Consider the following 11,591-nt stretch of genomic DNA (forward strand, 5'->3'; position numbering starts at 1 on the left):
GCCGTGGCCGAGAGCCGCCAGAGAAGACACACAATAAGCCAAGACGCGACGTGTCAGGTTGTGTATAGCGAGAAGAACGAGTGAGCGAGCGAGCGAGCGAGCGAGCGAGTTGCGCGGGACGTGAGAAAAGTCGGTGAAACTCCGAGTCGTTGAACGCGTACGCGATAAGGCGACACAGTGCTGGTGGTGGCGACGGAGACGGGGGCGGAAGGGGGTGCATGAAAAAGAAAAAGTGACCTCAAAGCACTTGCACACCGGTTGGTGGCGACCGTGACGAAAAAAATAATATATAGGCAACGCGTTATCGCGCAGTTAATGCCGGCCTAGGGGTGCATTTGAATGAATACGTGCGTGTATGTGTGTGCGAGAAGCCGTACAAGACGTTGATGGGGCTCATCAACCACCTGACAACCTTAACGAAACCATTTTGTTCTAGTTTCAGTTTATTTTTTGTTTCCAATGTTGCTTTGTCCAATTTTCTTTCCCTTTTTTTGTCGGTGTTTTATGTATGCAGTTTTATAATATTAATTTTTTGTTCCTTCTCCTCCCCCGCCTCGAAAATGTCTTCCACGACAGCACCCTAATTGAATTCCACAGAGAGAACCACCTGTGCCCGCATTGACTCGCGGTTGCGGTGCAAAAGTGTGCCGAGTCACGCGTCAATCCGTCCTCACGAACCAGTGAAAGTGAATGTACACGTTCGAGTGTGATCTCGCTGGCAAAACAGCAGAAAAAGAAGAAGCAGCATCGGCTAAGAAACAACTCCCAAGCCGATCCCTCGTGCAGAATTGAAAGCAAAGGAAGGGATCATAATTTGCGGTTTTCTTTTTTTTTTTTTTTGTTTGCCAAAAATCCCCATCCGACCAGTGACACGCGGGGTTCGTCGCTTCCTGCCCTGAACCAAGTCTTTCGTTCTCGCTCGAAAACGAAATCTCTCCAGCATTATTTTCTCGTAGCGCGCGAGCAGTGACCAAGCAGAACAAGAGGGAGAGAGAGAGAGAGGTTGAGAACGAAGAGAGGTGCTTGGTGTGCGATCGACAGAGAGAGAGAGAGAGAGTGAGAGAAGACGAGAAGGGGAGAGAGAGAATATCTTGGAAGTAAAAGTGAAAAGCGCGTCACGGTGTGTCGTTCCGCGGAGTGTTTCTTGGAATTCCGGATCGCGTTCCGCCCTCAGGGGTTCGCGCACACACGCGTGCAACCCAGGAACAGCAGCATCCCGGGGTCGGCCTCGGGCTCATTACCGAGCGGCAGCGGCTGGGCAGCGGCAACCGCCCCATCATCATCTATTAACCGCAGGCGAACAGGTACGAACTGACGTCGATGGCGGTGATGGTGACGCCGTCAGAGGGACGGACAGAGAGAAATGCTTTCATTTTATAGGTCAGTGTAAGCGAGCCCCCTTTGGCCGTGTCGATCATCGCGATGATGGCGTCTCCAGATGAAAGACGCACATTGCGCGAGCGAGAGGGACCGCAGGGTCCAGGAAGCCACCGACCTTTCTTTTATTACCTCGTCCCCCCTGGTCGGCGACTTATCTGGACGACGAATTCCGACGGACGTTGTCGTCGTCCACCGAGAATGTGAAAACTGAACACGGTCGCCGAACCGAATGTTGTTTTCATTCCATCCATTCCCTTCCCCCGCCCGGGGGGCTTTCTCTCTCTCTCTCCATTCCTTGGCACCCCCCCCCCCTCCCCCCCTTAAAGGGCCGGGAAAAAGGTATGCATATCAGCACCCAGCACCCAGGTGAAGGGACAATGCGGTTCACGCCGAGCGACGTCGTCGGCGATCATTAATTTCGACCCCTCTCTCTCTCTCTCGCGGACGCACCCACCACTGACTGACTGACTGACCGCTAGCGCTCGCTGGCTGGCTGGCTTGCGACATTGTAACTACTGACACTGATGATCCTCAGCCACAGAAGGGGCCATTCACACCCTCTCCCTCCCCAACAACCCCTTTAAAACAGGTCTTCTTCACCTTTTTTCGAACGTGCGTCGTGGTTGTTTTTGGGTGGCGGTCAGAGATAGAGAGAAACTCAGTCACCTTCTTGAATGATTCCAACATTCCTGGTGGTTTCTAAGTGGTTTTTTTTGGAGGGGGGGGGGGGGGGAATCCAAGATGGATAAATGATCCACAGCAAGAAGGGATAAGAAGGAGATACTTTTGTAGCTTCGTCCTGCGTAGCTGGTTGTCTCTAGGCGAGCCGCATTCATTTCGCGTTCCAATCCAACGCGCATCCACCTGCATGCTCGCCAGTTTCATTTCGCTCTCCGTTGTCTACCATCAAACCTGTGGCAAACACGCACATACACATATGTAGCGCATTATTTGCCTTTTTACTTCTGCGCGACGACGATCAACACTCGTCGGCGCGATCGTCTTGCGCGGATTCCATTCCGTCCGGCATTCCCAGTTTGCTCTTCCCCGTTTTTGTTGTTTTGCTGCTGCTGCGGCCGCTGTTGCTGCCTCTGCTGCTTCTCCTCTGCACAACCATTAATGGTCTAGCTCTGTTTTCACTCGACCAAGTACTCGGATCGTCGCCGTCGCCGTCGCCGTCGCCGGTGAATGTCCGCGACACCCATTCTCCCTCCCCCCGGGGGAAGGGGAGCTCGCACTTTTTAATTTTTATTTTCGAGCGCCATTTCGTAATTTTGTGCGCACCCCAGGAAGGTGAACGATCTCACTGCTAGCGGTGCTAGTTCTTGGCAGTCTTAACTGGCCACCAGGCAGCTCATGGCAGCTCATGTAGATCGCCAACACCGATTTCTGATCGCGATCGTGCGCGATCACTCTCCAGCTCTCCGAAGATGCAGATGACGCGGTAGCGTAGAGGAAACAGACCGAGGGAGGGAGAGGCAACTTTCTACTGCCTCTCGCTGCCTCACTCTCGACCGTCGTCACTGTCGACTCGGCGGAACGTGTTGCTCGTGGTTCGCTGCTGCGATCTCATAGGCGATCACTCACATCTAGCACGGCGGCGAACAGTAACTGGCATGCTGTAACCTAGTGTGCGCCCGCGAGAGAGTGAGAGAAGTGACTACACACGCGAGAGGCTGACCGGCCAGTTGGTCTTGTGTATGCTTGAAACCCTTTTTTTTTAATCTCCTCCCCTTCCTCGCATGCGATGGTCTGCTGCTTTCTTCTGCTCCTTTTATGGGGAATAAGAGATGGAACGGAGCAGCAGCAGCATTAGGTCCATCAAAGGGACCAGAAATACCGTTGAGCAAGGATTAGTCTCTCATTGTTGACCTCAGGCACTAACCAACAACCAGCAGTGGCAAAAACACGGTACCGCCAAACAACTTCGTGGCCCTCTCGAAGATGCTACGCCAATTGATCTTCAACTTCTTGAACTACAGAGTCCTATATTCGCCGCAAGCATAAAAAGCTGCTCGATAAACTCGAGTTGTGCACAGCATTAGTGCCGCCAGTGCTTGCAAGTAGGAACTCGGGAGCAGACCTCGCTCCGGATCCTGTTTGCTAACCAGCACCAGGAAGTGGTTTGGCCTTCATCCGGCTGTTGCCCTAATCGGGTACAACGCCACCATGCCTCTGTTTCTCTCTCTTTCTCTTTCTCGTTCTGCCTCGTTCATTCCCATTCCCGGTTGTCCGGTCACTCCGCGTAGCGAGCGCTTGGCCACGGACAAAACGGCATCGGGATTTATGCCCATTAAGTGGCACTGATAGCGGTACTCCCGCTGTCACTCCATCGGCCGGCCGGCCGGCTGGAAGCTGCTGGAACCTTGGACCCCCCTAAGCTTTGAAACACTCTTCCCTTTTTTCCCACTGTTCTCTCTCGCTTCCTCCAAGCTAATAGTAGACTCACCGTGAATTACCAAGTAACTGTGCAACCAGCAGCGTTCGTTGCTACCGGATTGCTTCAGGTCGTCGTGGAAGGCCTCGGTTGGTTGGCTTTTTCTTCACCACTTTTTGGGCAGCCGCGGGCCGGTTCGCTGCACACCGCACCGCAGCAAGTGACCAGTTGACCTGAGCCAGTCAGCCAACAGAAGCTGACCACAAGCAAAACACCACTTGACTCGAAACTCAAACTCTCAATCTAGCGCTCGGACCACTTGGACTCATTTCGCGGTTTCGTTTTGTTACAACAAACGCTGACGTTCATATGTGGCGTCATGTGATGAGTGTTCAAACATTAACAACTCTCAGTTTGATAGCTTGCTAAAAACCGTTTGTGTGATTACGAGATGGACTCGACACGATCACCCATTATCATCATTATCATCGAACCGTGAAAGCAATTTCAAGTCACAGCACAAGATATGAGAGAGAGAGAAAGAGATTGCTGGCGGCAGGTAGCCGATAGAATAGGAGCCGATAACGATGTCAATCGTTTCGAGGTCAATAGCACCAAGCGAGACGGAGTGGCGCTGTTTATGGTCATCATTTCACTCACGGACCTCTTCCTCGAGCTCCCGAAATATGCGAGCCTAATCGGTGATAATGATTTGTTTATCACTCTCCCGTTCCCTCTGCCTCGAATTGACGCCTTTCGCGCTCGACAGAATCCGAAGTTTATGATCCCCCCCCTCCCCGGTCCTCCGGCCATAAAACCTTCCACCAATTCCGTATTCTGAGGCGAGGATCAGCTTTGCCCATAAACAGCAACTTTCACTCGCACCACACGTACAGCTCGAGAGCTTGGTGGCTGCAAAAATGCCACGATATCGCGAAGTCGGTCGCATGTTTTTTTTTCGCTGGTCAACTCCATCTCCATCAGTGTGACAACGTACCAGAGCACCAGCAATGCAATGCAATCTATTTTCCACATCCGCAAATGCCCGGAATGCCAGGGATGGTGGTGGCCTCGTTGGCTAGCAGCTACTACCAGCAGTCACTGCACCGCGTCGTGGATCCGGTTCGATCGCGGATCTCAGGCGTGCGCGCGCGCGCGCGCGCGTTGCATACTAGTGCTGCATCACCTATGGACCGCAGAAAGCATGATTGAAGCCACACATATGCGCACTATGCAAGTCACACACAACACAATCGTCGTCGTTCAGCACCGAATTTGCATTTCGTAACGCGGGAAAAGGAGGTTGCTATTGCTCACCCAGCGCGCGCATACACAATGGTAGACACACAAACAATATGGCGCAACGGCTCTAGCCGGCGATGGTGAACGATCATCGTGTCACGTCGTCGACCCGGACACGCTCGCTGACTATAGCTGGCCAACCGTCGCCGCCGCAGCCACTGTGCTGAAGCTGAAGAGTAGTGTGACGCATGAACCGAGGAGGAACCGGAGAAGAGGTTATGTGAGGTGAGGTAGGTAGAGCGTAGCGCATCGATTGCGCAAAAACATCCTCCACTGCAAGCACCGCCACCACCAGCCACCTCTGGAAACTCCAGAGTAGAGTCGTCACACCGTCCTAATTCGTCATAATCATGCGCACGCGAGAGATCCGTCTTCAGCGGACTACGACGGACGCGAAAAGGCGATGCCGCAATGACTCAAGCCATCGGAAAGTACGCAAAAAGCTCCGAAGGCCGCATCATCGCGAGCTGCGGAGGCCGGGAGGAGAAAGTTTTGTGTGGGAGTCCCAGCCGGGAGCGAGCTGGCGAGCGAGCTCATGGGCACGGGGAACATTCACAAAATGCGTACACAAGCGAGCGAGCGATCGCGCGGCATGTAAACCGGAGCGCAGACCGAAGCACCAAACCTAATTCCATCAGGCCAATTCCCCGGCCTGCCAATGTGGCTGTGGCGGTACGGTGCAGCGCCCCATCAGGACCGGCTGGATTCAAACTTATTTCTTATACTGCCCCCGGGCAACAGACGCTCGCTCGCACATGTAATAAGTTCCGGGTGAGCTCAGCTGAGGCGCTCAATTAACGGGTGTTTTTTTTTTTGTTGCTGTGTTGTTTCCTATTGGTTCGCGTTGCTTCGAACAAACAGAGCAAAGCGACGAAGAGCGTCGGGAGTAGCCGATCCGATTTGTTGATTAAGACGGGAGTTATGATGCCCGGACGGGGCGTGATGACGTTGTCCATGAGCTGTCGAAGAAGCGATGAACATTTTAATTTTGCTACCAATTGGTAGTAGGTCTCTCTATGTAGTAGAAATAGACGTAGACGTAGAGCAATCAATAATACAGTAATAGAGTATAGACTCAGGTCCAGATATTCACCGGAATGGGGGTTGGGATCGAGGCTAGAAAGTAAGAGTGACAGACAAACACTCCAAATTGAAAATCCCGGAAATCCGCAACAATCTCTTGTGCCCTCAAGAGCGGTCAACAGCCACAGTAACAGTAGCATTATATTGCTCTTCCATCCATCACTACTAGATCCCAGGCCAAGACCACGAGGTGCCCCTGGTTTGCGGTTTGGTGTGGCGCGATCGAAAAGTGAAACTTGAAGCGCACCAAATCGTCGATCGATTGTCGATCGATCGCCGTTACTTCCGCACACGTAGTCCGCCTGCCACATTGGAAACGGACAGCAATTACATAAAACATACAATAGATGAACTCCCGGAGGGGGAACTCAAGCTGTGGACAGTTAATTTTGGAAACGGGAGAAGCATTTCATCGGGCACACTCGTCGGCTGCATGATGCCCCCTTTCGCTGCTGATCGCTAATCGCCAACACTGTTACCTGAACTAATATTTCCTCCTGACCGGAATTATCGATCGCCGAGGCCCCCCTTCGGTCGATGCGTTGATGCCCCGGAGCACACGCAGAGAGAGAGAGAGAGCGAGAGATCCCGAAACGGAAACGTCCGCTAGGCGTGCATCACTCGTACGCACGACAAGTGAGGCAGAGCAAGAGAAAGAATGGATGGAGAGTGCGCTGTGCGATCGTACCGACGCTCGGACTCGGGGTTGGGAAATCTACATCTTTTCTGGAGCAAACCTCCAGTTGATCCCGTGCGAATCATCGTGGCCACGGCAGATCATCAAAACGAAACGAGTTGTCGGTGGAATTGGGTTTGTTGCCTGGCCTGGTGCGCCGCCTCATCATCCCTTCGGGGGGGGGGAACAGGTTGCGCCTTGCGGCAGCCATACACGCAGCAGCAGCAGCAGCGGCAGCAGTGCTATCATTTGCGATCGCGTGCTCCGTGGCTATGCCATGGTCATGTTTTTTAAGGTCAAACCACCCGCCACACCGGATCTGGTCCCGGACCGCCCGCCCGAGACATGCAGCAGGCCTGAAGAGGAGCAACTCCAGTTACGATGGAATGTTTATAGCTGAGCGAATGGCGCTGCTTAGAGAAATGGTGCTGCTGCAGTTGCTACCACTTCTTATGGGGTTAGTGTCTCTTTTTTACGAGGTTCAAGAAGCAGCAGCAGCAACGGCAGCATCTTGACGTGATTTTATCGTTAAACCAGTTTGCCTAATTATTTGACTCGTCTCGGCAGGAATGCTACCGATGGTGGGCGGTCGGTGACGTTGGGAAAGCAGCAATCCCGAGCCGCACATACCAAGCATAACGGTCTGGTAGACAGTTCGTTTCGTTTTTTTTTTTATGGAGGCATTTGGCACCTCCTTTTAGAGTGAAGAAGTAACGACAAGCATGCATTTGTTAGTTGGAATTATCTTCTCCATTTGCGTTTTCCAGATGTACGTGACATCAAACAATAATGGTTGTCCACTGTTCCTGTTCCATTCTTTCCACAGAGCGCTCCGAAGCAGACTGAATGACTGAAGCAAACGGCGTCTTTTGAAAGATGGTCGTCAGGATCAATGATCTGAGCGACTTGGTGGCAACAAGCAGTCACAGCATCTTGCAGCTTCCAGCAGTACGCAACGAAAAGTGTCGCAAAAGTAGAACGAACTAGTTTATCCATCAAAAGTGCAGATAAAGAGAGTGCGAAAGATCAGCAGCATAGTGCAGTCAGTCAGAAGTACTTTGCTGTTTCAGCAGTACAGTCGAATAGGTAACACTCATAAAGATACCGGTGCCATGACGTTAACGAGGCACAGGCATTGGCCGCACACGCTGCGCCAATCGATTCGATCGCACCTCACCACCAGTAGCCTAGCAGTGTTCCTTCTCGTAGCGGCTGCCGTGTGTCTCAGCACGGCCGACGAGCGAACGAGCGGATGTAGCTCCCCAAAAGACTGTCCCCTGGCCACCACCGATGGCCAAAGCAAATCGAAGCGCTCTGCGCTACCCATCATGAACGACTACACGCCCTACGGTGCCGGCAAGGACCTTCTGGTGGCTTTCAACACAAACAGTGTGCAGCATGACGATGGTCGAGGGCCACCGGGCAAAGGCCGCAGTGGCAAAGATCTACTCGATGAATCATACCAACGGACGAAGGAACTAGCACTAAACATCTCCTCCGTCCAACGAGCGGTGCTCGCTTCCCAGCAAGCCCGAATACAGGCCGCCCAAAACAACGGTGGCCGGCAGAACTCGAATCCGGACATTCAGGACATCATTACCGGGATCGTGAAGTTGCTGAACGGGAACGTGAACGTCCAAGCTAATCCCCAGCCAACGCGACGCCATTCAGCGACACGAATCAACAACCGAGGTCCACCGCGCATATCGGAAGCACAGCCACTACCGAATGAATACGAGGGAGAGCTGGGAGTGGGTCCACAGCCACCATCCACGCAACAACAACAGCAACAGCAGCAGCAACCGTCACCAGGTTCACAAGGCCCTCGACCGGATCATCCGGTACGTCCATTCCTAACCGGAGTCCCAATCCCGGAACAGATCGTTCCCTCAATGCAGCACACCTACCGACCTGGTTTCGTGTCTCAGAATCGACCACCGTGGCAGCGGCCAAAGCCTCGGCCACCAATCTCACCAAACCGGCGCCCGATCCCTCCGTACAAACCCTATCCAACCAACGTCGACTATCGACCGGATGGTGTGGAGGGAATGCCACCGCCACCACCATCACCACCACTCACCATTCCTACGACGAATGGTGGTGATCCGGGCAATGCCATCGATAACGTGACGGAAAAGGTCATTGAGGATCCTCCGTACGATGCACTGGCGTCCAGTGGAGGGTATGGCAGCTATCCAACAACTACTGCCACCGACAGTGATGCTGATGAGGAGTCAGCCGTTACAACTGAATCGACGCTGGTACAACAGGACTCCAAGGAGTCGTCGAGCTCGAGTACGACGTCTACCACGACGGAGGTACAGTACACGATCGAGTCGGCAACGAGTGCAGCGAGTGTGATGCCTGCACCGGGATCTTACGATCCTGAAGTAGTGCCCAGTGTATACGAGATCAATTCGATCGAGTATCTCCCATCCAGTGGTGTACTAGAGGCCACAACGACCACTAGCACACCGACACTACAAGCTACCAGCAGCTCAATTGAACCATCGTCGAGTAGTAGCGATGGAGATCGCTATGAAATCACCGCTACTCCGACACTGGACACTAGCAGTACATCACTGCGAACAACTCCGAACGAACGCACCACGACGGTGACCACGACTGAAGCATCAACTTCCTCTTCATCGATTACTCCAACGACCACAACGAAACTACCAACGAATGCGGGAGCAACGAAACCCTCATCTCCTCCTCCAGATTATCGCTTCCAACCACGTCCCGGTTTGGTGTTAGATGATCCGGACTTTAAACCAGGCGGTGGTGGTGGTTCTGCCAGCGGTTCCTCCAGCAATGCCATCCGTACCCAAAACCTACCACCCTTCAGCAACCGCCCGGAGATCTACACGGCACCCCCTCCCGGCAGTGCAATCCCGGGCGGCGGTACCAACGCACGGCCCAACTATGGCGAAATCTTTGACGTCACCCTGTCGGCCATCCAAGGACCGGGTGGTGGTTCCGGTGGTACCGGTTCACAGCAGACAATCAAAATCAATCCGTACTACAATCGGCCACCGGGGGGCGGCGGCGTGCAGGTACGGCCGGATGATGGCGAAGCCAGCATCATTCTGTCCGCCTCCGGTACCGAGGGTTTCGTGTCGATCGACGGCAAACGCTCGTACATCGATCTGTTCGGTACGCAGACCGCAGACAAGAAGCAACCGCCAGTACCGACGGTGACCGCGGTCGGCCCACTCGTGCGACCAACGGAACGTCCAAGGCCCTCGAAAGTGCCATCACCGTTGCAGCCAGGGATCATCGGAACGGGGTACGCGGTGCCAGAGACGGAATCACCGGTTCATGCCGCACCTAACGGAGGTTCACCGGGCCATGGTGGTACCGGTGGCCATCGTGTCGGTCCTGGTGGTCTGGTGCACAGTAATCGACCCAAGTACCCGGGTGGTGCGGCTGCTGCTGCTGCTGCTGCTGGTTTGCCACCGGTACGTATCGATACCTGTATCGTCGGTGATGATTCGACGTGTGATCAGGCACAGAACGAACGGTGCCGGACGGAGAACGGTGTCTCGAGTTGTCACTGTCGGCCAGGGTATGCCCGGCGGAAGCACCGGGAACCGTGCCGTCGAATTGTTTCGCTCATGCTGTCGATGCGCGTGGACAAAATCTACGAGCGGCGCATCCACTGGGACCCGGCGTTGGCCGATCGGAGCAGCGAAAAGCATCAGCAGCTCAGCTACGAAGCGATCCGTGCGGTATGTTTTCATCGAGTCTAATTAGTATCTTCTGCCGATCGAGCTCAACAACTTCTTGCACTCTCCTCATCTCCAGATGGACTCCGCCATGTCGATGACACCGTTCTCGGACGAGTTCCTCGAAGCGCGCGTCAACGGCATCTACACGATCAACCCTTCGTCCTCGGCTGCCCCATCGGCCGGTGTCGTCTTCGTCAACTACACGGTGAATTTGGACGAAAACGCGGAAACCCTACGACCGGCCCTAAGGTCCGACATCCAGCGCCATCTGCTCGGTGTGATCCACCGGCGGAACAACAACATCGGCAACTCGGCACTGTACGTCGAGGCACCGACCGGTGCCGTGTCGAGCGTACAGGACGTGGACGAGTGCACCTCGGATGAGCTGAATGACTGCGACGAGGAAGCACACTGCACGAACCTGTTCGGAACGTTCCGGTGCGAGTGTAACTACGGATTTCGGGATCCGTGGGCCGATCAACCGCAACGGGCCGGCCGGGAGTGCCTGTCCTGCCCCGAGTCGTACTGTAACAACCGGGGTAGCTGTAGCTACGACAACGCCAACAATCGGCAGGTGTGCAAGTGTCTCGGCAGTTTCTACGGAACGCAGTGTGAGATCGATGGTGAGGTGTTGGGTGTGGCGGTCGGTGCATCCGTTGCCGCCGTCGTCATCATCGTGCTGACGCTCATCTGTTTGGTCATGTGGAGGTAAGAGTCTCGTCGCGCCGGTCTTGAACGCCTTTCCGGTTCCTCTGGTCTTATATGCAATCTTCCCGTTTTTAGTCGCAAGTGGCAACGGGAGCACAAGAACGCGATGGGTAGCCCGGTGTTTGGGTATCTCGGCAATGGGCAGGTGAAGACACCGGTCATGGGCCAGGCACCGTACCAGGTGACGCTCGAGGATCGCATGCGGTGGGCACAGATCGCGGACGTAATGGCTCAAGCGAATCATTACGCGGTAAGCTACGAAGTAAGGGACAATCCCAGGCTGATCCCAGTGTCTCCGGGAGGAGATGGTTCAGTGTTTCTAATCCTGACCTTT

General features: G+C 54.2%; 1 protein-coding gene across 2 annotated transcripts in view; it reads left to right on the plus strand.

Moving 5' to 3' along the window:
- The first annotated feature begins 586 nt into the window (after nucleotides 1–586).
- LOC126575162 (uncharacterized) overlaps nucleotides 587–11,591 on the plus strand; it is a 12,100-nt gene continuing 1,095 nt past the window's right edge. The window contains exons 1-4 of one of the 2 annotated variants that reach the window (XM_050235715.1): nucleotides 587–1,304; nucleotides 7,645–10,549; nucleotides 10,626–11,257; nucleotides 11,333–11,519. In XM_050235715.1, the coding sequence (XP_050091672.1) occupies nucleotides 7,931–10,549; nucleotides 10,626–11,257; nucleotides 11,333–11,519 (3,438 nt within the window). In that variant the 5' untranslated portion in view covers nucleotides 587–1,304; nucleotides 7,645–7,930. The remainder of the gene's footprint in view (nucleotides 1,305–7,644; nucleotides 10,550–10,625; nucleotides 11,258–11,332; nucleotides 11,520–11,591) is intronic. The other variant, XM_050235716.1, reaches the window with a different exon arrangement.

The sequence above is a fragment of the Anopheles aquasalis genome, chromosome 3 (genome assembly GCF_943734665.1).
Source record: "Anopheles aquasalis chromosome 3, idAnoAquaMG_Q_19, whole genome shotgun sequence".
Lineage (NCBI taxonomy): Eukaryota > Metazoa > Arthropoda > Insecta > Diptera > Culicidae > Anopheles > Anopheles aquasalis.